At 41.9% G+C, this 26,988-nt stretch overlaps 1 protein-coding gene and 1 pseudogene across 3 annotated transcripts; both read left to right on the top strand.

The window, feature by feature from the left end:
- Positions 1-73: 73 nt before the first annotated feature.
- SERTAD4 (SERTA domain containing 4) lies at positions 74-26,988 on the top strand. 3 transcript variants are annotated; one of them, XM_061625301.1, is made up of 4 exons: positions 74-272; positions 11,626-11,884; positions 15,940-16,052; positions 22,850-26,988. In XM_061625301.1, the coding sequence occupies exons 2-4, from the start codon at positions 11,641-11,643 to the stop codon at positions 23,579-23,581; spliced, it is 1,089 nt and encodes a 362-aa protein (XP_061481285.1). In that variant the 5' UTR covers positions 74-272; positions 11,626-11,640; the 3' UTR covers positions 23,582-26,988. The 3 variants fall into 3 exon arrangements, with proteins under 3 accessions (XP_061481285.1, XP_061481287.1, XP_061481286.1); XM_061625303.1 differs by lacking the exon at positions 74-272 and adding an exon at positions 10,409-10,473; XM_061625302.1 differs by lacking the exon at positions 74-272 and adding an exon at positions 10,950-11,040.
- Positions 18,663-18,799, top strand: LOC133384724 (U2 spliceosomal RNA; annotated as a pseudogene).

The raw sequence follows: 26,988 nt of genomic DNA, 5'->3' as shown, positions 1-26,988 counted from the left end.
GAGACATAATATTTTACTGTTCATTCAAGGGGGCATGAATGTGCAGAACAGGATCGACTGGTTTCACACGCTCCTTCGGTGCTCAGAGCGAGCCTCTCTGTTCATTATCATCAACCACAACAGCCGCCTGCACACAAGCGAGGGCGGGAGGGAGGAGACAACCCTCACACCCTCAGGAGCAGCAGCGGGCGCTGAGGGCAAGCCTAAAAGAGGCCGCCAGCGGGATCTTGAGGGAGGGAAGCGCCGCCGCCGCTAGCCACACAGAGCCGCGGGTAAGGAGAAGGCGTTCTGGTCTGGGGCGAGGGCGAAGCGGCTGGCTTGGCCCTCAAGCGCGGCTCGGGCGGAGAAGAGACGGGGGAACGCTGTCCAGGGTTACAAGGGCGACCCACAGATTGGCTCCCCCTTTCAGCCAGGCGACGCCGGCGCTCTCCCCGAGCACCAGGGTGGCTCTTCAGGCGCTGTCTTGGTCAGGGGGAAGGGGATGGAGGCGGTGGCCGAGGTGGCGTGTGAAGAAAAGCGCGCGACCCTCCAAGCTGCTGGAGGAAGGGGAGGGAAGGGAAGGGGAGGGGAGGGGAAATAAGCCGAGGCGCGAAGTGACCGGCCCAAAGGAGGGACTGGATCTCGCTGCTAGCTCTGGCGCCCTTTTGAGGAGGGGAAGTGGGGCGGGGGTGTGGGAGAAGGAAGGGTGAGCTGACCGGCGTGTATTTGTGTGGAGTCTCCACCTCGAGAGAGGCGTAGCTGCCTCTTTTCTCAAGCCAGCGCCGCCGCGATCTTTTTCCCAGCTCTGTGGGGGAGAGGACGGGAAGCGGGGCGGGGGTGGAGGTGGGTTGTAACTGGCAACTTTTCCTCTTTTGAGAAAGGGTGAAACTAGCGGGAAATCGGCCGCTCTTCTTTGCCCTCTTCGCTCCCTCTCCTGCCCTCTCTTCTTCCTTCCTAGCCTGCCTTTGCCAGAGAGCGCACGCTGTGCCAAGCTCTCCATTAGGGAGAAAGCTCCCAACTCTTTCCATGGGGTTATAAATAACCGGGCCACTTTAGTTTTAATTACAAGGCGCCCTTTCACCAGCCCTCCCTTGAAGCATCTTCCTCCTCATAGCTCTTTATGCTCTAGGGCGGATACAATAAGCAGGTTCCCTTGGGGGAAAAAAGAGCTGCCTATGAGTTGCTACCCTCAGGGCTCTCTGGGACTAGCTGCCAGAGCCTCTGAGGCACAACGGGTATGGCTATAGGGGTGTGTGTGTGTGTGATGTTTAAGATGCACGTGTTTCATCCCCCCCATCACCACAAATGTATGTGTAGACAGATACAATGATACAATGTCATTCCTCTAGGAGTGACGTCTGGATGCAAACCCATTTTATGTGCCGGGTAAAATTCCCCAATAGAGTGAGAGGGTTGCCCCTGCCTTCAAAGGGATGCGGATTGTGTATCCTTAGAAGAGGCGGGTCACCTAAACCGTCGTGGCCACCAGCTGTTGGAAATGGTTCTTGCTCTTCTTGTCTGGTAAAAATGTGTGGCACGAATGCTTGCGGTAGGGGCGGGCATGCGCCAATGTGTGCGAACGACGGAGGTGGGAGAGTTGGGATACGCAGACAACGTGTGGATTGAGGTCCGCATTCCAAGGCGAGCATTTGAAACAGAAGGTGGGAAATTAATATATGTGGAGCATGTGAGAGGCTCTGGTGAAAGGCTGAGCTCATTGGGTCCACGAAGACTCTGCAATGGAGTGCCATGGAAATAAACGAATAGCAAGAGGAAGGCCATTCAGAAGCATGCCTTGCCTTAATTCTGGCTCATCCAGAGGCATTTGTGTGTGCTAGCCAGGTTCTACTTTGGCCCCCTCCGCTGTCCCCTTTTTGTCCTAGCCAATTTGTGGAGCTGTTTATCAGTAATATTTTGCTGCAGTGCCTCAGCACATGAAGATAAGTGATTCCCATTTTCCCTTCTTGCCACAATGACTCAATCATTAAAAATGCCCAACTTTGAGCTAAAAATGGCATCTTAAGTAAAGCCCCTGAGGTGGGAAGGTGGAGGGTGGGGATGCAGAATAGAAACATTAAAACATTGCTTCAGCAGCTCCTGTTTTAATTTTCATTTGCAACGTCTATTTTGACTGAAAAAGGGTTAGTGAGCTGCTGTAGAGTCTTGCAAAGACTGGATTCAATTTTGAAAGCCTGTTGCCAATATTTGTGAGTCATTTCCTTGGAATCCTACCTTTGGTGTTTATTTCCCTTAGAAGGAATCTTGTAAAAGTATAATAATAGCTCTTAAACTTCATGGAAAGTAGCACAGGGTACAGTGAAGACAACTTGCTTTTGCTTCAAAACATTTATTTTGGTTTTGTTTGCATTATTCAGTGGACAGAAGAGAAGGCGGCAATATAATTAACCCATAAAACATCTAATTTATTGTACCAGTGACATTTGTGTACTGCCGCATTAGGGTGCAAAGTCAGTTGGAAAGGCAACCTTAATTGGTACTTCTTTTTAAAAGAATAATTAAAGAATCAAGAGAACCATCTTTGTGATTTTAGAGGTCTTTGTTAAGAGGAGTGGTTTGCTTTGTCAACCCACTCCGAGTTCCTTGACCCACTTTCTTTAAGATTTATACTAATCTAGTACAATAACAATATAAATTACAACCATGAGGAAATTTAAGATTTAATGCTATATAACAGCAGTCCTCTTCTCCCACATGACATGCAATTGTTCTACAGGCTAGGTTATCTTAGGCCTGTTTCCCACATAAATGTTCTGTGCTTTTATAGACTTTTTAAAGCAATCACATCACTTGAGTACCTCCATGTGAAAATGTTGCATTGAGATCCATCATCAATGCAACTCTGGGTCCATAAAATGTAGTAAAAAATCTAGGAAATCTGTTCATGAATTAATCTGGGAATGTTACTCTCCCATATAACTTTTCCACATGAAAGTGCTCAGCAGATTGCTTTCAACAAATCTGTGAACTCAGAACATTATGTTGAAAACAACTTCTACAATCTAAGAAATACTGGTGTTTTCACTGGAATGGTGGGTAAAGTGAGGCAGCACTTGAAGGGGAAAATTGGCTTACAAAGGGTATATAAACTCCTTTTTGTTCTCAAAGTACTGACAGGTTCTTGGCTATTATCTCATCATATGCAAGAATTCATGTAATAAACTGAATGGAACCCAAGTTCCTAGATAACAAAATAGTCTTAAAATGAGCATTGTTGTGCATTTAATTTAATCTATATTTCATGTTCCAAACTATCATAAAGAGATGCCCTTTTCTATTTCTATCCCCCCCAACCCACCTTCAGGAGGGAAGTAGATACCCATCTTATATGGAAAAGCTAGAGTGATTTATTAAGAGCAATCTGTTTTATGCTTACTATGTCTCTCTTTCCTGATGTAAAAATACTACAAATCTATTGGTTATGGATTATTGATGTTATATCTCTTCCTGATGGTAAAGAAAACTAAATGGGAGCAATGCCAATTAGTACAGCCCATTGCTTAATTATCACATAATTAACCTCCAACATTTTAAAAAGAAAGTGCAGGAAATCAAGCTATTTAAAACAGCTGTTTCTAGGGATCTCAGAAGAGTGGTAATGAGATCCTGAGGCCATACTCTGGAAAGCTAGAAACACAAAACACAGCTTCTTCTTTTAAAAAAATCTCAGAATGATTTGTTTTCTTAAAGAAACAAAATGATAGCCTTAAGAAAGTAGTTTCAAGGCATCTGTGGTATAGTATGAAAATAGTATGTTTCACATGTGTGAACCTTCAATTCCAGTTTCCCTCCATATCCAAAATAAAGAGATGTAAGGGCCTGTATTTGAACCTGGAGAGCACTAGTAGTAAAAGCATCATTGGCTGGACTCCTTGTATTTTTTGGGGGGGAGGGGAGAAATCTGACATATGCATTTATTCAAAACAGACCAATATTTAGCCAGAAGTGTGTTTTATGAAAAAGGCATGGCTGCTTTTTCTGAATGCTAGCAAGTAATTATAAGTTTAAAATATTATGTAACATAATTTCATAAAAGAGAAATATGGTATTAAATATCCTCATTTTCTGGAGATGTTTATAAGCTAATACAACACACTCACTTGCTTCATACTAATTTTTTTTGCACCAAACCATCAACAAATGCCATGAATTGTTTGAATTTATTCAGGGGGGGCAGATGAGCAGCAGGTGTAGGGAAAAACATCTTTAGAAGATCAGTCGCTTATTTTCCCCCCCAGAAGATTGAAGCATTAAGTTGATATGTTGGCATCTGGATTGGTGATTCTGTAAGTGAATGTTCAAAGTTGATTTAACCCTCATGCTGTTTTTGGAACATAATACAAGTGTAATCCAGTTGTTATCTACATTTCCAGAGTAGTACTTAACAGGAATGAATTGAGTAATAATTATGTTGCCAGTCAGATCAGCACTGACAAGGGAGAATTAAAGAACCTGTGATACTTATCCTTCACATATGTCTACATTTGCCTTGCTTTCTTTAGTGTTTTACTTTACCATTTCCTTTATCTTTTTGTTCTTCTATCAGTTTCTGTTAGGTGGCATCTGCCTTTAAACTTACCCACTTTTGGAGGGGGGTTGAAATTACCCTTCTTCAGACTGGTCTAGACAATCAACTCACCAGTCAACTCACCTCCCACCTTTTTTCACTTGTGCTAGTGTGTAATATCGTACCTAAAGCTTTCATTTCTCACCCTTCTTGTATGAAAATGAAAGTTCCTTATTAAGCGGAACATCTGTGTTGTAAAATACAGTGGAAGGAACAACCTGCATTTTTCATTTTTTTATAACCATGGTTAACAAGGGTTTGACACAACATATTTCATACCCAATTTTTATCTGTCTTTCATCATCCAATGCCACTTGACAACCATGGGACTGTTCTTATGTGTCATTGGTTTAATGTGTCTGGTGGATGACACTCTAGATATGGTGTTCTTAACTGGTTAGTAAGTTGGTGGTTTAAAAAAAGGAAACATTCTTTTTAACAACCTTATAATTGCCAGATCACTTTCTGCTGAGGTTTCATGACCATTCTCTTATGTAGGGCGGTCCACTCTCAGAGGCTGATGTATTCAGATGAATTATTGAAATCCCGTGGGGAGTTTCCAGTTAGCATGGCTGGTACGCCTAAGCCCATGTGTCTCCTGGGGGGTATAGACCCAGGCAATTGACACAATCTCTTCTTCGTACTCTCTCCCATTGAATAGAGCCTATTCAACTTCCTGATTTATTAGGAAATTGGGAGCAACAAAGCAGTTGAGATGGCTTGAATTCTAGTGGCGGAAAATTTGAAGTGAGTCTGACCAAACACAGGTAAGAGTCATTTTAGAGCCTATTATATGGTGATTATGACAGCCAAGAAGCAACACTTCTCAGCCATAATCAAATCTACAGTGCCACCCAGCTGAGCTTTTCCAAAAGGTTCAGGGCCTTTTCCAGCTTGTCTTGCAAAGTGATGTAAATGAAACCTTGATGGGTCTCTGTGACTTCAAAGATAAAATTGCTCACATTCCTCTTGACTTTGATGTTAATGTTCTTAGTTCAGCCTTTGGACATTTCCAGAACACTCTATAGGTCTGATTTATTGGATGAATTTGTTGTTTACGCCTGAAGATGGGAATGGTACTTGGATAATCACTTGTTTTCTTGCCCTTGCCCTTACGGACTAAACTCTAGCAAGAGAAATTACTGGCTAAGACCAGGAGGTAATTAATGCCTTGTATCTCCTTGGAAGAATGGGTAATCCTAGTTACCTTGAAGGAGTTAATGATGACAGCAGTTCTAAATAAACTCCCTTTGGACCCCAAGGATTTGAACAACCATCAGCTGATCACAAATCTTCTCTTCTTGAGCAAAGTGTTTGAGTGAGTAGTTGCTGTACAACTCAGGAACTCAGATGAAACTTGATCTATTTCATTCTGGCTTTGGGCTCACATTCTTCATCAAAATAGCCTTGGTCACTCTGGTGGCTTGACCTGTGCTAGGAGAAGTAAAGGGAGGATGTGCTCCTGCTAATTTTCCTGAATCATCAGCATCTGGACTGTCTGTCTGGGAAGGGGATTTGGGGCACAGAATTCCAGAGGTCCTGCTTATTGTACCCCTCACTTTGGCTTCTGAGAGTGCAAGTATTGACTACATTCTTCAGCCTATCTTCACAGCCATAAATGTTAGACTCTCAGTGGGTTGAAAGCTGAGATCCTCAGAAAGTTTGGTTTTGAAATCAATATGAAATTCAACATTCATGTGCCTTTGATTTTGACTTATGGCAACCCTATGAATAGGGTTTTCATGGTAAGTGGTATTCAGAGGTGGTTTACCATTGTCTTCCTCTGAGGCTGAGAGGCAGTGACTGGCCCAAGGTCACCAGCTTCATGGCTGTGTGGAGATTTGAACCCTGGTCTCCCAGGTCATAGTCCAACACTCTAACCACTATGCCACACTGGCTCTCAAGTGAGCTAAAGTACATGCTAAAAGGAAATAAAGGTACCAAGAACAAACCAGTATATAATATATAAACATCCCTAGAGTTTTATTACAAGTGCACTCAAACAGTATGAATAAGAACAACAAAGTCTTGTGGCATCTTAAAGTCTAACAAATTTATTATGGTAAATACTGTTTTGGACTAGAGTCCACTTCATCAGGTGCAGGTTATGCCATAATAAATTTTGTTAGTCTTTGGGGTGCTACTGTGTGTGTGGTGGGCTTGGTGAAACGCACAATTGCCTCCATTTTTTCAAGTGCCTAATAGTACCTAATTTCAGACTGAATCTATTCAGTAGAGGCTCCATCCTATCACTTTAAATGTCAGCACCTCCTTACAGGTGGACATATTGTCTACTGCTGCAGGCATTACAGATTTGTTCCTTATTGTGCCCCTAATTAGTCCTGATCTAATTTTTCAACACATGTACTGAAAATGCATGAAAAAGTTGCAGCAGAAAAAAATAAATAAAATGAAAAGCCCTCCACCCCCCAAATGCTGACACATCCATAGTAACACATAGTTTTCAGAATTTAGCACAAATATACTTGATTATTCAGTGACTAATGCAACTAACCCACATTTCTAATTATCCAGACACTGGTCTGAGATTCTTTTCCAGCCTTTCTCTCATGAGCCTCTTCTTCTGTGGATACACTAACTCACATGGTAGCATGTCCCCTAGTATATTATATATTAGCATGTCACCTCATAAAAAGATACATTACCATTATGTTTTACGTTTTTTAGACATCTTTTACTGTGAGCTGGCTAGAGAGTCCTAGTGGGCTGGAAGGCAGATTATACATTAAAAAGTGAATAGAACTGTCAAGCTATTATAAATGAACATTCTTCCATCAAGTTATATAAATTCCATTGCATTTTTTTATAAGCAAAGGTAAACATAATGGCTTCATACAACTAAGAAATCAAAGAGTTTCAGAATTAGCAATACCACATGTGTTTCCATAGAATATGGGGTAACTAATGAGGTCCTACCAATACCCAGCACTGCTTCCACCATAACTCTACTTTTTGGCCTTTAGGGATTTTAGTCAGATTTGTAGCATTATTGAACAAGCATTTTAAATTTAACTTCTGTTTTAGTGGCATTCTGGAAATGCATAAAGATCCTTTTTCACTGACATTGTGAATGGCATCATTACAGTTCTCTCATTAGCATCATAATGACTGCAAAGGAATAGTGAGTGAAAATGGAGTAGTTGCTGAAGGAATAGTGAGCAAATGGGACAGTATAGTGCCACATGGTAGCCCCTTACTGAGTAGAACTGCATAAATGCAATGAAAGTCTGACATTTTAACCTTCAGGCTGCTTTGGATGCCTCAGGGTGTTCTCTTAATGCATACATTTGGTTGGCAACCTGGAAAGTCTGTGGTAGCCTCAGGATTAAGAGCTGGATTCCATAAAAAAAATGGTCTGGTTTCCATGCCACAGAAGCCCATACAAAGTTTTGTAAACTGGTTTTAAATCATGGATCTAGCCACAAAATCAAGCCTTTATGCTATACTTCTGTACAGAAAATGTGTTGTGCTCTCAGTTCTCAACCGTCCATTACATATAAGAATAGGGCTCCATGGTAAATACATAAATGTCAGGAACTATGGAATTGAAGTGAATTTCCTATCTATTAGATAAGTAGATCTTGCTGACTCCTGAAAACTCCTCCTTATAAATAACATGGCACTCTTGTCTAAATGGAAGTGGACTGCCTTCAAGTCAATTCTGACTTATGGCGACCCTATGAATAGGGTTTTCATGGTAAGCAGTATTCAGAGGTGGTTTACCATTGCCTTCCTCTGAGGCCAAGAGGCAGTGACTGGCCCAAGGTCACCCAGTGAGCTTCATGGCTGTGTGGGAATTCGAACCCTCGTCTCCCAGGTCATAGTCCAACACCTTTAACACTACACCAGTTATTATAAAGTAGGACAGTATGGACAACATCATCTTGATATGTGACACAGAGTGAGAGACAACAGTCTGTGGACTAAGGAAATTTACAAGAAAAATAAGTACAAATTAAACAAATTAAACAAAAATTTGGCACTGCAGATTTTCCAGTGCTTACTTAGCAAAGAACTAAAAAGCCGGAAGCACTATAGTAGCAGAGGTGTTCCAACATGTATAGATTCTGAAACTCACCACTCTTTTGGAAATTAACTGAGATTAATCTATGTGTGCAAAAAAGTTATTGTTAGAAAGTATTTCAGAACAGAAATTTAACACACACCTTTTGCAGTTCTTTTGGTAGGATTTCTCTTTCAGTTGCTTGCTAAGGCTACGGTACTGTGCACACTTCCTGGGAATAAGTCCCACTGAATTCAGCAGCACTTCTGAGCAGACACGCATAGGGGTTGTGCCAAGTTACAGAAGCAATCAAATAATGTAGATAAATAGATTGTCTGTTTTGCCTACAAAGTGAAATGTGTGTGCTAGATAGCTGTAATGGAAGTGTGATAAGACACTTATTAGGCCCAATACAGCAAGGACAATGCATGTATGAAAACAGGTTTCTGCACACATACCATCAGTGAAAGCTAGTCTGTTAGGACAAATGGGGCATTGCCCCACCAACCTCAGCCAGTTCCCACTTGCCTGCCTTCTTGCAACCAATTAGGGAGTGGCTCTGCTTGTCACTGGCTCAAGCTCTGCCTACTGTTGCTCTCCCTGTCTTCTGCCCTATCAGTCCCAGTGAGCATCAGCTGCCACTGCTTATCATCTATCTGGACTCCCCCTTCTCCCTTTATTTATGTATGTGAGAAAATGTATCCTGTTTTTACTCTAACAAAAACAGAAGTTCTTAAGGTGGCTTTGAAGGTTGTCTGTCATGAAAAACATCTTTGCATCCAACACCAGTGTTTTGGAGAGTTTGTTAATCTAGGCACCTCACAAATGGAGATCAGATAGTGATCATCTGTTCAAGTGAGGGAGCTATTGAGGTTTTGGGTGTGGGATATCTTTGATGTCATCTTTAATGAATTGGCTACCTTGTGTGCCTTTCTTTAAAATTTAATTTACATGACACAAATAATAAAGCAAAAACATGTGGACCTCAACTCAAGGAAAGTTAGTGCTGTTGAAATGAGTGGAACAAGTTAGTGGTGGTGAGTAACTTCAATTTCAAAGGGACATAATAGTGACTAAGTTGGTGTGGGTAGTCTGGCTACAGAAGCTGGACTGTGGTGGGAAAAAAAAGACAAGAATCTCTTAGGAAAGAAAGGAATATATTACAAACTCATAGCTTCCAACATGCAGAATTATGCAACAGAATCCATGGATAAATAGCAATTTTACAGTTTGCTGGAGAACAGAATAGGTTATGGAGCTCTCTGCTAAATCTGGAGCACTTAAGTAGTCCTTTCAGATTTTTCATCCTGAAGTCAGTGGAAATACTGTAAGACTTGATCTGTTAAGCAATTGTATCTGGAAATCTTGAAAAGCCCTCACATACTAGCCCTATTTTTTTTTGGGCCCAACCCTATACACAAGAGTAAGTGCAACCTCTCCTCTCTGTTGAAACAACAAAAAGATTATCCAGACATTAGAACACCAACCAGTCCTGAATATTCCTTATTTATTATTGTTCTTGGTCTTGACCTTCCTGCTTCATCAATCTTGTCCAGACAGACTTTAATTCCTAACATGCTAACTAGCTATTCACTCCCTTTCCAACTCCCCCCCTCCACTTTGGAGGACGCTGTTGTCTTCTTGCAGTGGCAGAGGCTTGAGATCAAGTCTTACAGTATTTCCACTGACTTCAGGATGAAAAATCTGAAAGGACTATTTAAGTGCTCCAGATTTAGCAGACAGCTCCATAACCTATTCTGTTCTCCAGCAAACTGTAAAATTGCTATTTATCCATGGATTCTGTTGCATGGAAGAGAAACGAAATTCTTGTTTCTTTGAGAACACAGGGAAAGACGGAGGAGGCGCCTAGTTTGTGTGCCAAAGTGTAGGTGAATTATTGTAGAAAGTGCGTTGTAATGTGGGTTGCCTGTGTCCCTTTCAGAAAGTTTGCTCGCTCTCGCTCGCTCGCTCTCTCCTTTTGCGATGAGACTGGACGGATAGATCACCCAGCCTGGCTCTGGCCCCGGAGTTCCTGCTCCTGTTTAATATTCTGCTTGCTCCACTGATGTTATGCTTGGCTCCTGTGGGACTGCAACTCACGGCTTGAGACCGGAGCCAATTTTCTGTCTTAATCTCAGTGTTTTGACTGGAGGCAGATCCAGTTCAGCCCAATCGAGGCTGGTGGAAACAACTACCTAAGAGTCTCGCTCTGTTACGCTTGGGGAAGGCAAGAAGAAGGGAGGCAGGGAGGCAGTCGGGCAGACAGGCGAGCGGGAGGGCGGGCGTGTGGGCGGGCAGGGGGGGGGAGAGAAAGAGTGCAAAAAGAAAGAAAAGCCAGCCTGCCACACATAAGAAACACACGCACACAGTGTCGTTGGTGAGGTCGCTGTGTTTGTGCGAATGAGACCGGCGGAGATAATAAAGTGATCATCTGGGAGCATCACTCGGATCGGTTTGTTTGGACTTTCTTTCCGAAAAGGCGGGGGGGGGCTGAATTAAGCGAAGAGTGAAGAGCAGCGGGCGAAGGGGTTGGGGGCAGCCGGTCCGCAAACGGAGGAAAGGTGGAAGGGCTACGGCGGTCCTGAAAGCTCCCCCTTACCTGGAAGTAAGTGCCACCGGAATCAACGGCGCTTACCTCCAAGTGAATTTGGGGAGGGGTGGTCAGTGCTTGGATCTGGCCCCCCTCGTTTAACAGCGCGTGGTCCCAGGAGCTGCTTCACATCGGGGTGTAAAACAGAATTTGTGTAGGGGAAGTGCTCCGGAGCGCCTGCTGAACGAAAGCGACATCGAGTGCATGAATGAGAGAGCGCAACCCTTTGAGTGAGGAAGCCAAGGCAAGAGGCTGGGAGGAATCGGTCCCTTGGCGGTGAAAGAAGCCGAAGGGGGGAGAGAGCAAGATGCCAGGCTGACTGCGGAGCGCAGGCACGCAATGGCCGCTGCCCGGGCAGGGCAGGGCAGGGCAAGGCTGGTTAGCGGGTGGGTTGGCGGGCTGCTGCCTGACCTGACGGGCCGCGCGATCTTTGTTTCTTGTTTGCAGATCGGAGGCGCAGCAATGACTCTGGTGCTACCCCTGAACAGCTTCTGCGAGCCCATTGTCTCCTCGGAAGGAGCCGCCGAGTTCCAGCCCTTGTGGGAGTCGCGCTGTTGCAGCAAGAGCAGCCCTGCCTCTGATGCAGCCTCCAGCAGCAGCAGCAGCAGCAGCAGCAGCAGCAGCAGCAACAGCAACCAGGGCCAAGCGCAGCCGCAGGCGCAGGACAGCGAAGGCAGGGCAGCGTCTGGGCAGCCCCCAGCGGCAGGTAAGTTGGTTTATTGATGGGAGACACCGCACCGAGGCATTATAACTGAATCATCGCCACCACCACCTGGTTCTTCCAATCATCATCATCATCAGATACTTCCTCCAAAGAGCTAGGGGCAGCATATGGCCTTCCATATTATCATTATAACAAGCCTGTGAGGTAGGTCAGGCTGAAAGGGTGACTGGTTCGAGGTCATCCAGTGCGTTTCTGATATGTCCTGTGCAAATGGGGTACAAGTCCTATCTTGTTCAGTTTCCTGTTTCCAACAGTAGTGAACAAGATGTTTCTGGGAAACTCTTAGCAGGGCTTTAAGACAATTGCCTTCCCTTGTAGCTCCCCCCTCTCCCCTGCCTCTGGTACTCAAGAAGTCTTCTACCTCTGTACTTGGAGGCTTTGCTTAGCTGTCATGGCTAATGCACACTGGAAACAGGGCTGCTGCTGTTCTGCAAGGAGACATATCAGAGCAAAACCCTTTGTCCAGGGATCTTTCCCACCTGTTCAGTTTGCCTTAAGGACTGTGATTATTTGAGAAAGCATTTTGCATCACCTGCCTGCTTGCACTTTTGTAGGTGAGGTTTCACTGAGACCTAGGTGGGGGAAAGAAGTATGGGACAAAGCCTCAGAGTGCCCTGACTCAAATCAGACCTCAGAGGAAATTGGTGTTTTGCAATGGCCAGCTTAGAAAAATGAAAGGTACTTGCTAAATCCCAGAGCCTCTTTTTGGTGGTATAGATGAGCCCTGGAACACAAGTAGGAATAATAAATACAAGGGTGTCTTGGGGGCATAGACCTCACAAACAGAAAATGAGGTGGCCAACCTGTGCCTGTATGATGCTACAGACTGGGAGTAGGGACTCATAAGATTAATGTTCCTTCATACAATGTAAACAAACAAAAACTGAAAAAAATCCCAAGTAAAAAACTAAGTTGTCAGACTAAGTGGCTAAGTGCTCTCTCTCTCTCTCTCTCTCTCTGTGTGTGTGTGTGTGTGTGTGTGTGTGAGTGTGAGTGTGAGTGTGTGATTGTTGTATGGAGGAGCATTTAATTACAAGAGCCCCCTCCTGCAGTCTGAAGCAGCATGGTCCAGACAAGGGTCTACTACTTCATCTTGCATTTCAATCTTCTGTATTTACAGTCTCCTACTACCTAGAGAGCTGGTATAGCACAGTGGGGAGGAGAGCCTGGCTGGGAATTCAGAGTCTGTGAGTTCAAATCCCTGCTCATGTCTCTTGGGTGTCAAGGGCCAACTAAAGCTCACCCCCACAGTGAGTGGCTCAGGGGCAGAGCTTGGAAAAGTTACTTTTTTGAACTACAACTCCCATCAGCCCAATCCAGTGGACATGCTGGCTGGGGCTGATGGGAGTTGTAGTCCAAAAAAGTAACTTTTCCAAGCTCTGCTCAGGGGTTATGTGCCCTGCCACCTGTGCAGCCATGGGCAAGCTGCATGGTCCCAAGGAACCCAGTTGCCCTCCAGCTGGCAGTTGCGGACAAGGAAGGGTCTGGCTTGTGCAGCTGTGGCAAGCTGAGCAGGCCCTAGCCAGCTGGGGAGGACTAGCTTCAGAGGAAGGCAATGGTAAACCCCCTCTGAACACTGCTTACCATGAACGCCCTATTCATAGGGTCGCATAAGTCGGGATCAACTTGAAGGCATTTTCACCACCTGTAGCATACCCTTCCCACACCCTTAAGAGTTTTACATACTATGTCAATTGTGTGGCTTGCAGCCATAGCAGCAGATTTTTAAAAATGTAAATCTAGGAATGGGGGCAGGGGGAGAGAGATTTCCTTTGCACAGGGAAGAGAAGTTTAACCTTTCCCTCCTGACCAAAATCACCCCTCACTACAGTTAGAAATGGGGGGGGGAGTGCCCATTGATGCAAATGAAAATTCCCTTTCCCCTCCCACATACCTAGAATTAATCTAAAAATAAAATCCACTGATATGGCTACAAGAAATGTTACATGCAGCTAGGCCCCAAGTATCCTCAACAAGCCCCATTCCCAATTTACATTTAGGGTAAAACTCTCTGAATTTCAGGGAAGAGGCTATGACTTCTAGGAAGAATTGAATTTCTCATAATGCCATGGTCTAGATTAGCCTTTGCCAACCCAGTGCCCTCCAGATGTTTTGTACTATAGCTCTGATCATCCCCACCCAGCATGGGGCTGATAGGAGTTGAAGTCTAAAATAGATGAAGGGCATCAGGTTGGCAAAATATGGTCTAGATAAGAGCTCACCCTCTTCTATTGTTTTGTATGTAAGTGCAGATGAATGGAAGAGTCCATACTCATGGAACTGTGGTTTGTTCTAACCAAAATTCCTTAAAACAAACCAGGAACCAATTGTGGTTTCAATTAAATTGGTTAAAATTAAAATCCCCTGGGTTTGGACATAATGTGCAACTGTGGATAGTTCTGATGTAAACTTGGAAGCTTTTGTACTCCTTCTCTTGAATCTGAAGAAGATAAAAAGGAGAGGGATGAGTCAATGAGCCCCAAGCTTACCATGGCTCATTCCTGATCACCTAACCATAGTTTATGTGATCCTCTAAAGTGGACCAAACCATCTACTTGTAGATGTGTGAGTGGGGTCAACTGTATTTTTTCAGTGTGGGAGAGCACTTTAAACATGCTTAGCGCTACTCTTGTCTTACTTTACGTTGGCATACCATTCTTTAGCAGTCCAGCAAGGCCTGATTCTAAATATATTTAAGAAATGTCTTTTATGAAAAAAGATTAAGATTAAGATTCCAAAATGATAATAGTTCATTCATTTCAAAATGAAAATGAAAACCAATTTTGGTTTTCAAAATTGATGATTGCTTAAATGTTTTAATATTTTGTCTATAGACATTGTATGAGTCTGTTGGCTAGTTGTTATCATGCTATTTTTATAAATAAATAGATACACTACATGTTCTATGGCTGAGCTGCAGCATCAGAAGCAAGTTCTTGGGGTGCTCTGTCTCAAAGGAAACTATATGCCACCCACATTGTCTTGTATATAATTTACTGGAGGCTGAAATTAACTCTAGGAGGAAAATGTAATAAACTGCAAACAGGTGACCATATTAAATGCTGGGCAATAATTAAAATTTCACTCTCAATAGTAGCATATGGTTTGATTGGAATATTGTGACCCAGGCTACATTACAGCATCCACTGGTCTCAAAAGAGCTCAAAGTAATTACATTTTTGGCTACCTGTTCCAAATCACTCCCTTTCTATTGAGCTAAAGGGCACCATCCCAAATTGGTTATTATAGCGAATTATGCTTATTTGATAAATAAATTACAAATTGGATTTGACTTCCCATAAGGCCAGTGTTCTTTCATGTCTTCCTCTATTCGGATGACTTATTAAAAATGAAATTTGGGGGAAATGAAAAGTACTGTGGCACTTGAGCTATTAAAAGCAAAAACTTGGTTAATGTGGCTTTCACAGGCAGCAGCCCACTTAACTACATCCATTAATAATCCCCCCTCTCCAAGAATTTGCAAACTACTAATTGTTACAGTCTTTCCCAAGAAAGTGGCAGCACACAGTAATGACAAAAAAGTTATTAAAAGTGTTAATTACCAAGAATATCTGCCTAGATTTTACCAAGCATATTTTTGGTTAAGTCAAACTGTCATATCTCAAGCATCTAATACTTACTACCAATGTGTTAAACTTAATCTGTCTATCTTTTAAAGATTCTAATACTTTCTAATTCCGTGACTTAGTACAGAGTGTAGCAATGAATGCTGCAGTTTTTCAAAGGGTTTGAACAGCCAGAATAAAAGTTTTCTTAAAGTCTAATATGCAGAGAATGCTTAAGCTAATGTGACAACTGTACTTAAATAAACAGACTTGTTTCTTAAACTGTCTTGCAGCACAACCCTCCATTGCATACAACATTTTTTCACATGAACTATTATTAAACTAGATGTTTGTTTTGTTAATACCATAAGTATATATAGACTTTGCAGCAGAGTTCTGATGCACTGGGAAAGAAAAGAATGAGGGGGAGGGGGCTCAGGCAGATTGTTACATGTAATTTATTTTCCACAGGATCTCACCACAGAGGAATTTCAAATCCTATAACATCCAGGATCACATACTTTAAAAGGAAATATGTGGAAGAAGAGGATTTTCATCCACCACTCAGCAGCTGTACACCTAAAGTAAGTTTTAAAAAGCAACCATTAGCAGGTTTTCTGTCTTGAAACCTAAGGCAACATATGTATGGTTTCCAGGTAGTCACTAATCCAGGCACTGACCATATCCACACTTGCTTAGTTTCAGCAAAGTGGTGGCCTCATGTGCCTTCAGATTATACCCTGGATATAAAGATGCATTGCTTAAATCTGAAATATTCCACCCAAGTTATGTCCGTATTTCAGTTTCTACATAAATGACTTTGCTCTTTCTTTTTACATGTCTATATCTGCTTTTGTTTACACTTGTACACAGCTGGAATGATGAATGAAATGGTTCTCACTTCTGCTTTCTTTACCACAATCAGTTGATGTATATATTTCTTGCTCTAATAAATGAGAAAGTATATATGTTATAGTATATATGTACATCAGTGTGGTGTAGTGGTTAAGGTGTTGGACTACGACCTGGGAGACCAGGGTTCGAATCCCCACATAGCCATAAAGCTCACTGGGTGACCTTGCGCCAGTCACTGCCTCTCAGCCTCATGAAAACCCTATTCATAGGGTCGCCGTAAGTCGGAATCGACTTGAAGGCAGTACACACACACATATGTTTAAGAATTATATTCTGGAACTTGGATAGGGCACTTCCATCTCATAGCTTGGACACTTTGTACATGTATCAACACCGTAATGCACTGATGCATGCAAATACCACACACACATCCTGAACACTTCTATGTCCAGTGAGATGGGAAGCATGATTCCCTCCTGCTCCTTAGATAACACACAAACTGGGAGATAGTATGGTTGTTGAAATGCATTTCACTTCATTGATTGCTTCTGTCCCATTTTTCCTTTCTGATAGAAACCCAAAAAGGCTAACAGCAAACACCTCAATTAACACAAAATATCAGAATAAAAAATATATCAAAACATAGCACATATCAAAATATAAAGCAAGTAAAAGAACAATAGTATAATAATCTATTAACTATAAGAATTAATTCAATAACAAGGTTTTTCCTTGATGTCACCATTCCATGTCTCCATACTTAGCTTCATTTGAACAATGATAGAAGCTCCTTCATGGGACAATCCCATGCCTCTGGACAATGCATCTGAATATTCTTCCAACCATGTGCTCCAAATTTACGTACTCTCATGTGCATGTTGGATAAGGCAGATGGAACCTGGGTGGGCTCTCACTGGGACACTCCAGATGTGCCTCTCACTGCTCCTGATCTATAGTGATGGTAAATGCCTATGGCAGCTAAGGAAAACACCAGGAGTAATGCAAAATAAGCAGTCTCACTCCTGCTTCTAGTTTTTCCTCCTGCCCCTGCATTCTTCCCGCTACTGCCACCATTGCTGGTATTCCCACTGCAAGTACATTATTCCTTGCCCACCATATTGGATCCACATTCTTAGCAGGTAAATACAGAGGTAGCCAACGACATTTTGGTGGCTGACGAAAGAATCTAAATGGCCTGACGTATGGTAGCTGAACAAAATATAATCATGAGCAAAAAACTGTCAATTTGCTGCTCTTTAATGGCACCCCCAAATCTGCCACCTGATGCAAGTTGCTTCACCCAGCTGAAATGACAGGCTTAAACTTGGGCAAAATATCCTAGGTAAGGACTGATCTCATTTAGATAAATGTGGGAACTCCAGGTTCAGATGCCACATTTTACTAATGGTGCAGGGAGAAATGGAGCAGAAGTACTCTGAAGGTGTGCAGAGATGTGGGCAAGTCCTGAACATGAACTATGAGCCAAATGCCCAAGCTTAATCTCAACTCAACCATAAACACATTGGATGGCCTTAACCAGACCGCTGTCCTCCAACCCCAGTGATGAACATAGATACATTAATTATAACCCACCTCACAGGGTTGTAATAAGAATTATGAGGGCCAGTTTATGTACAGTATTGCTGTGCATAGGCACAAGCAGACCAAAAGCAATTACATTTAAGCACTCTTTACAATATGTATCACAGAAGGATATGTAAAACATGTCCTTTGGGGAAGGGCCATAGCTCATTCGTAAAACACCTGCTTTGTATACAGAAGATCCCTGGTTTAAACCTCAGCATCTCTAGGTAGGGTTGTGAATGTCTCCTGCCTGCAACCTTACAGAGCCACTGCTAGTCTGTGTATACAACACTGAGCTACATGGACCAATGGTCTGACTCAGTCCAAGGCATATTCCTAAAACATGCACACCAGCGGTGCCACTATGCTGGCATTTGCATGCACACCCTGTGCACCATTCATATGATACATGTGCTAAGGAGCCTTTTCATTGGTTGCCAGCTTGTTGCTGGGCTGAATTCAAAGTGTTGGCACTTGTCTCCACTAGCTAAGGCTCACATTTGCTTGAGAATACTTTTCCTGTTATAAGCCCTGCTGCAGCTGTGTTTTGGGCAGTCGCTCCAAGGCACTGAAATACCTTCCCTGATTGTGGTCCAGAGTTGCTCCTTCTTCCTGACTTTCTGTACTGTCACATGTTTGTTGATGTATATGTTCTGCTAAAACCTCTTATGCTTTTATGGGCTGCAGTCCTAAACAGATTTACTGGGGAATAAACCTCGCTGTGCATTGTGAGACTTACTTCTGAGTAAACATGTATTGCTTCTCGGCCTTTTGGCTAAGATCAAGTGTAGCATGTGTGTGTGTGTGTAGAGTAAACATGTATAGATTGTGTTGTTAATCTGGATTTTTTTTTAAAAAAACATGGTCATTATATTGTTGCAGTATGCACTTTAGCTTTTTATTTTATTAGCCACTTTGAACCATTAATTAATTAAGTAAGTAAATAATTAAAAGTAAACAAGACCTTCTTCTGTGTGGAGCAGCAATCACATGTAAAGGCTTTTTATCACCTTGCATGTTGAAGTGGAATTTCTATTTTGGCCCTAAAGTAATTGAACACCTGAGAAAATCACAGTATACTGTGGCTGGGATCTGGAGTATTGCAGATGGAAGGCAGCCTACAGAAGTTGGCTTTTCCATCACTTCCTCCCTTGTGCTCCACTCCCCATCCCCTAAATGCCTCTCTGGATGATCAGTGGATTCTCCTGAACAGTGTGGGAACAGAGTGTGGGGTGCTGCTGAGGAGGAGGGGGATTCACCCATAACTGGGCAGAGGGAACTTCTGTGAGCAGAGTCAACTCCCATAAACTCTCCTTCCATAGCAGATTGTTGTGCCCCATCCCTTAGTGTTCAGGTGTGTGAGGGTTCCCCTGACCCTCCAGAGAAATGTTTCGGAGAAGCAGGGGGTGGGAAAGTCCTTTTCTGCAAACTTTTTTCAATCAGGATCCAAGCTGATATAAATAATACATTTTATTTATTGTTATAAATAATTAGTTTGCATTTCACTCTGTGGGAGGCTCTGCAATTCAGAAAGCCGCAAGAATATTAAACATAACAAAACTTTGTTTTCTATCCATGTACTATTCTTCATTGTAACAGGTAGCAAAAGCTACTATTATTGCATTCATTGTGAATATATCCTGCACGTTCCAGACAGACGCAGAACAACTGCAATGAGACATTTTAGTGTAATAGGCAGCTTTGCTTGGGCATACTCATAAAACAATGATGAGTTTGGCTCCCCAAAAGTAGATGTACAGAATAGCTCATCATAGTGGAATGGAATATAATTAAAAGTGCCATTCTAGGGGGTATAGTCCTACAGAATGCTCCCATTAAAGAGTAAATGTTCTAATTTCTGAGTCATAGTATGTATCCGTATTAGTAAAACAGTGTTTTATTGAATACATGATGTTTAGATATATAGAGCCTTACCTAATTCGTTGTTCATTCTCCCTCCTCCCCTCCCATTATGAAATTAGGTACCAATTTTACAGTTCTTGCAACCGATATTTTTCTTTCCACCCTGTAATAATACAGATAGTACATTAATGTATAAGAACATTGCAAGATTGCCATATTGCCTGGACATCTGGAAAATCAAGCTTTAAGCTCAGGGGAACGTTGGACTCCATGGTTCATGTGCATCATGACCTTTTTGATAAGTAAGATTGCCAAATACGATGGTGATTTTTGTAATGTAGATAGTATTCCACTGGCCACTGGACAGAGATGAGACAGTTTCACAGAAAGCACAGAGCAGCCTGCCAGATACTTACTGGTTACCAGTTACAGGCAACAGTTACTGCAACTGAACCAGAGACCTTAAGGTGAAAGATTATGTCTCTTTCAATTGCTTTAACCACATACAATGAGCTTCTTGTATAGAAATATGTGTTTACTGTGAACAATATTTTTTCAGCAGGGCAACTAATTACTTCATCCTATTTCACTTACAGTAGGCTAAATTTTGTTGTGTTCCATAGTTTTCCTAGAAATAGATGTTTGTTAGAAATTAGTACAAATTCTGTTTCAAAGTGGGGTGAATGCACACACCCTGGAAATAGTTTCTAAGGCACAAGAAGTGTGTCAAGATGTGCAAAAGAGATGCTTTGCTGAAAGGGAAGGGTTGCTACTTTGGTTTGAGAGAGGCTGCATGTTTATGAAATATTGGACAATTGGAAAATTTCGCTATAATCTTCATAGGAAAGATTTTTCCTCTCTGCCAAAAATTCTTTAGCCACAAGGGCAAAATAGAATAAGAAAAACAAGAAACCAAGAGGAATACCTTCTCTTCATACAATACTGGTGTACGTTTTAGCTTATGTTAATCTGCTGAGAGAGGAAGAAAGGAGGCAATTATTCCAAGGGCAAATTTGTCAGTTGGTAGTCTACACTTCCTTCACTCAAGCTTCTGAACTTGAAAACATTGGCTGGATACTTGATGTATAAAGAAATAAATAGCATTACTTCCTGTTTTCTGAAGCTGCTTCTGCCCATATATTATCCAAAATATGCAAAGTAAAAGCAGAAGCAGCTTCAGAAAACAGGAACTGACACCATACCTGGCAGGAAGAAACATGAAATTGGCCCCAGCCACAGACCAGGAGCGCCCTTATGACCAGCAAAGACAGCAGCAGATGATGGGGGTGAGGAAGGAACTGCAGCATGAAACAGGCACAGTGTCAAGACTTGGCATGGGTATACCAAAGCTGATGCCAGTCACCACAACATTACTTTTTCTTTTTTAAATAGGAAAATGTACACAGGATGGGGTAGTTGGATGCACTGCTCAGTAAAGGACTGATGAAGGTTCTCCTTCATTTCCCTGGAATGCTTCTTGGCTCCATGGGGCCCAGGACCCTCTGAAGAAATGAAGATGGCAGGTGCACCTGGAGCCTTTGCCAATGCTTCATTGCATAATGAGCCTGGCAGTGCAACTAATTTAGAAAAAAAGGCTGCCCCACTGTCTGGGAAGCTTGAGGGGAGGAGACCAAAATGACCCATGTGGCAGAGAAGGGGAAAAAGTGGTGGAGCAGCCAGGGTGAAATGTGGGGGGCTCTGGATGGCAACTTGTCCAGACTCCCCTAAAAGCTGGCAGGTTTCCTGAAAAATAGGTACTAGGTGGCTTCAAATTAGCTTCAAAATAAAAAATGGATGTATATCTTATATACCCTCAGCCGTCCTTCTTAGTAACATTAGCATGGATCCAGGGTTGTAGTGAGAGGAACGTTGTGCACAGAATGGTCACCATGGAGGAAGAGGGGCAAGGGTTATTTTTCTCCAATTCTCTTTTTCCCTGCAGCCCCATGAAAACCTGATACAGAAGGTTGGAGGACCCTTCAGAATAGCATGGGAGGTGGTGTGCAAGTGTGGACATGGGTGAAAGTTACCTCCACCATTTTTCTAGGAGGAATTTCTGCTGTACTGCAGTCCCTTCAGCAAACAAGAGGAGTCCTTCTGTTCACAGAAGGGCAGCTCTGGATACTATGTGTTCTATGACAGGAATACATAGACACCTATGGGTTGCTGATACGTGGATAAGAAATAGCCAGCCTGCTTAGGAAAGAAGGCCTGGGTTTTTCAGTGATAAAGAACTTCTAAATGTTTCTTAGCATCCTGCTAGTTAATTAATATTCCTGCAAATCTCCTATGAACTATTTATTCATTTGAAATACTTCTATATTGCCTTTCTATTAAAAATGCTCAAAGCGGTTAAGTATAGTTGGAAGAGGTATGTTACTCCAGAAAATATGGAAAGTTTTTGGTTTAATTTCCCCCGCTATATACGCTGTTCACTACACTGTCATAGTTTTGCTCAAGAAGATTCCTCACAACTGTAGTAGCAATGCAAAGAAGTAAACATAGTGGGTTGTAGTCAACTAAGTCCTACTCTGAGTTGACCCACTGAAATTATGAATCTAATTAATTAATTAATTAATCTAAGAGGAAGGCCAAACAAGAGATGGATTGATTCCACAAAGAAAGCCACAGAACTGAACTTACAAGATCTGAACAGTGTGGTTCATGACAGATGCTCTTGGAGGTCACTGATTCATAGGGTCGCCATAAGCCGTAATCAACTTGAAGGCACATAACAAGTTATATCTATTAACTTCAGTGGGTCTACTCTGAGTAGGACTATCATTGAATACCACCCTCTAGCACTGGTTTCCTTCAGATGCTGACTACTGACTAAGTAGTTTTCCTGGATGTAAAAGGTCTACTTTGGTAACTACAAGCATACCAATCAGCAGGCTACCCAACTACTGAGTAGGTTTGGGAAAGTTGAATTGGCTGTAAAGGAAGGAAGGAAGAAAGAAAGATGGTTGCCCCAACTGCTAAATGATGGTCAGACAGGTAAAATATCAACAACATGTTTCCGTTCATCTGCATTATGCTTATCTTTGTTGTTACTATCTCCTGTCTCTTTCATTTGTAGACGATATCTGTCTTTGAGGAACGGGCACATATCCTTTACATGTCTTTGGAAAAATTAAAGTACATCGATGATCCAGAAGTCTACCTAAGGAGATCTGTTCTCATAAATAATTTAATGAAGAGAATTCATGGGGAAATAATCATGCAAAATAACTGGTGTTTTCCTGCTTGCTCCTTTGGGGGGCCCACAACCCAAGAGTGGTTTATGTCTCATGACTGTCCTTACAGAAAACGCCTTCGGATGGCAAGGGAGGACTGTGAAAAAATCCACGCCTGCTGTTTTTATCAAGAATGTGGCAGCCACTATTTAAGTTTACCATTTTCTACTAATTCTGCAATGGGAAATTCCTCCTCGTCATCGTCCTCCTCCATATCTTTGCCAAGTTGTTCCCAACAGGTGGAATATGGTGTTGGCTGTGCCCCAGGTTACAGGAGTGATGATCAGATACATGCCAATGAAATTTTCATTACTAATGCTGGGCCACATGGCAATCAAGACAAGTCAATATTAAGCAATGAAAAAGGAAGCCATGAAATAGAACGAGACTGTGCTTCAGATTGGGAACCTATGAAAAGTGATCATGGCATTGAATGTAGAAGCAAATGCTATGATTATTTTGAGATGGGGCGTGGTGACAAAAGCAACATGAATGAATCTTGGAAGAAATCCTTACGAAAAAGGGAATGCTTACCAGGTGGCAAAATATGTTGCAGTAAAGGAAGCAAAATATGAACCCTCTTCCTCTTAATTACAGTTCTTAAGCACACACAGCGTGTCGAATTTATCAAACAAAATTTCATTCCGGATGAATTTTCTTATAGTTTTATACAGCCAATACAATCATATCACATGCTTCATGGATAGTTTAAATGACTGGGGAGCAGATTGCATCAGAGCGTATATACTGTATTGTCTGCATCACAGAACTATTTATAAATATATGGAATCTTCATAAAGAGCACAGTTGAATTGCAATGTATATTTTAGCTTTTTTTGCTGGAAACACATACTCATACACAATAAACCAGATGGAGAAAACACAACCCTTTTCACATACCCTTCCCCTAGGGAATCTGACATGTATTAAGAGGAATCTCCTTTGTGCATATCAATTTATTATATATTTGATAAACAAATTATTACCAGCAAAAGGGGAGGTATATTTTTTGCCCAAGAATAATGGCTCTGAGAAAAACTGGATATAGTTGAAGAGCAAAAACTCACATTGTGATCTAGTATTGACACCATTCAGATGTATTTGTGTCTGGTTCAACTAACCCAATAGGGTGCAATAACACCTTTTTATGGAATCTTAATCAGAAGTCCTTCATACAGTTCCAGCACATGTACAATTTTCAGCTAAGCTGCAAAAGTGAGCCAGCTTTATGGTGGTTTATTGCTATAAAGGGCAGAATTTCTTTGGTGCCTTAATTTTTAATCTTAATTTTTCCAGGGTGAAAATTAAGTTTTTTAAGAACACACACACACACACCACACACACACACACACACACACACACAAGCCAATAGCTACAGCAGGGATATAACCTAAACAGGAAAAAAAATAATAACAGGGTGGATCAAATATTATTAGAAACCTGTATCCTTTGAAATACTGGGTTTGATTTCCTATTCAAATGCCTCTATTCTTCCCTTTTGCTCAATTGCTTTTGATTTGCCATAGTTAGGAAGGATTGAAGAAAGAAAAAACAATAGAGAGATGTCTCTTGTAAACAAGCGCTAGCTGCTTGAACATTTCTATGGCAACTGTCAGTTGCTGTGATTTCCCTTCTCCCCCCCCTCCCCGGTATAATGAAGTTCATGAACCAGTGGCATGCTTTATACTTTGTTTCACATCTTTTTATCTCTTTAAAATTGTAAAGATCATGTACCGGGGTTTCGTATAACTTTAGGGTTTTTTATTTTGGAAAAAAAGCACAATGTTACTAAATGATGTGGTGATATAAGAGTTTATCTGAAATGAATGTAAGGGTTTAATTTTTTTTTTAACACTATCTTGGAGAAACAGGGGGCATAATCTTAAATTGTCAAAAGCACATGGTCAGTTTTGAATGTTTTTAGTTTAAAATGCACATTTTGGGCAGGATCTGGCTAAAGAACAGCACTTTTTAATCCCACTGATTACAGTGGGAGGGTTAAGCATACAATGAATTCTGCCGCATTGAGATCACTGAGATATCTTTATTGCTGAAAGAACTAATAAACCAGAAAAAAGTAACAACTCCTCTTTACATTTATCCTTCCTACTGGGGAGCTAGACCTAAATTAAGAGTAATCTTAATTTCAGCAAAATGCTTAATTGTGCCTGGATCATGCCCTTACTTTTGTTTAGGAGCCTATGAAGAACTTTGTTTCATCTGTAGCTAATCTGTGTTTCAATCACCACAAAACCCTATATTATCAACAGAGTAACTCCAATGTAACTCCTCCCCCCCTAAAAAAAAAAGATGGGGGAAAGTTTGATCTTCAAAGCCTGTTCCCCTTAAAACTCTATGTATTTTATACAATAGCCACATGAATTACTCAGATAACTATGGACACTTCCAGATTGTCACTATTTTCAGGTGGGATTCAATCACATACCAGCAAATTCAGGTTGGGCAGTTAAAGTCAATCTGAGCTCTTGTGCAACAAACCCACTTCTCCCCCCAACCCCCCTCCAGACTTTTTACGATAAGGAAAGTGATGGGGAATGTGGGGAATCAATTTGGTTGACACAATGTTAACTAACCTTTCCATAAACATATCAGGACAATGCCCAATAAATAGGTCAGCTGGAAGCAACCTATATAGTATCTCTCAAATCCCATTCCTCACTCCATAGTCCCCAGGTTATAAATAAAAGGGCTAAGTAAGGCAAGAAAAGAAAAGAAAATGCAGCTCCTGTTCATCTATCTGCAGTTATCTGTGCAAAACATGAAAAGTCCTAGAGTTTATGCTGGCCCAGAAGTCTTGGATGAGACCATAGCTCAGTGGGTAGAGCATATACTTTGCATATAGGAAGTTCCAGGTTCAAATCCTAGCATCTCCAGTCAGGTAGGTGATGGGAAAGCCTTCTGCTAGAGAGTTGCTGCCAGCCAGAGCAGGCAATACTGGGCATGATGGATGAAGGGTCAGACATAGTATAAGGCATGTTCCTGTGTGCAGTTTTTGACACGAGAACCTCTCAACCTAATTGTAGATATTTGGGGTCAATTGCAGTTACTCCTCCTGCTGGAAAGAGTTTCTGCACATAACCAGAGGCCAGGCCTAGAGTTTAAAATAGACTCCAGGGCTCACCTGTATGGAGCCCTAGGTACTAAGCATCAGCAATAAAGAGTTTTCCCCAGTTTTATTTTAGCAGTGGAACTGGGAGGTTCCACTATATGGTAGGCATTCCAGAATGCTGAAAAAGTGGTAGGGATTTAAAACAATTTAAAATGTATAGAGGTCAACAATATGTAAGTATGGGTAGGGAGGGATCAGGCTTTGTTGTCCCCTTGTCTGCAAAGATGGTCAGAGCTAACCAGAGGATGATTACATGTGGATTTTAACCCCTTACCCCCACATCTGCTGTCATAAAAGCAGTCATAGGATTGTGGGAGCAAGCAGATGGGACGGGTGGAAGACAGCCGGGAAGGGGTGCAAAGTAGGAAGATCTTAGAAGCCACCCATCAAGAGCCAGATCCCTAGACCAGTGGCAACTTCATTACAGATTCTATTTTTTCCTATGTTCCAGTCCATATTGTGTATTATTTTTAAAACACATAGTTGAGATTGCACAGTAGACTTTTGCCAACACATTCTGTTATCATCATTAATAACTTGTAATTTGCATCAGGTACGATTACACAATTATCTCCACCTTCCTTGTGTGTGCTTAGGAAATACATGAGATATTTTGCAGAGAATTAAAGTGTCTTTATCTATGCTAAAATTAGCTCAGTCCCACTCGGATAGACCCATTGAAATTAATGAACCTAAGTTAGTCATGTCTATTAACTTGAATGGATCTACTCTGGATAGCACTAGCATTGAATACTACCCAATGAAATTTGCAAGGATGATCAATGTTAGACACATTAATTTTTTAAAAAATGTTACCCTACCTTATTTCTCCAAGACACAAGCATTTTAATT

The sequence above is a fragment of the Rhineura floridana genome, chromosome 4 (assembly GCF_030035675.1).
Source record: "Rhineura floridana isolate rRhiFlo1 chromosome 4, rRhiFlo1.hap2, whole genome shotgun sequence".
Taxonomy (NCBI): Eukaryota; Metazoa; Chordata; class Lepidosauria; order Squamata; family Rhineuridae; genus Rhineura; species Rhineura floridana.
Note: the sequence above shows the minus strand (reverse complement) of the source record. Positions and strands in the feature narration are given on the sequence as shown.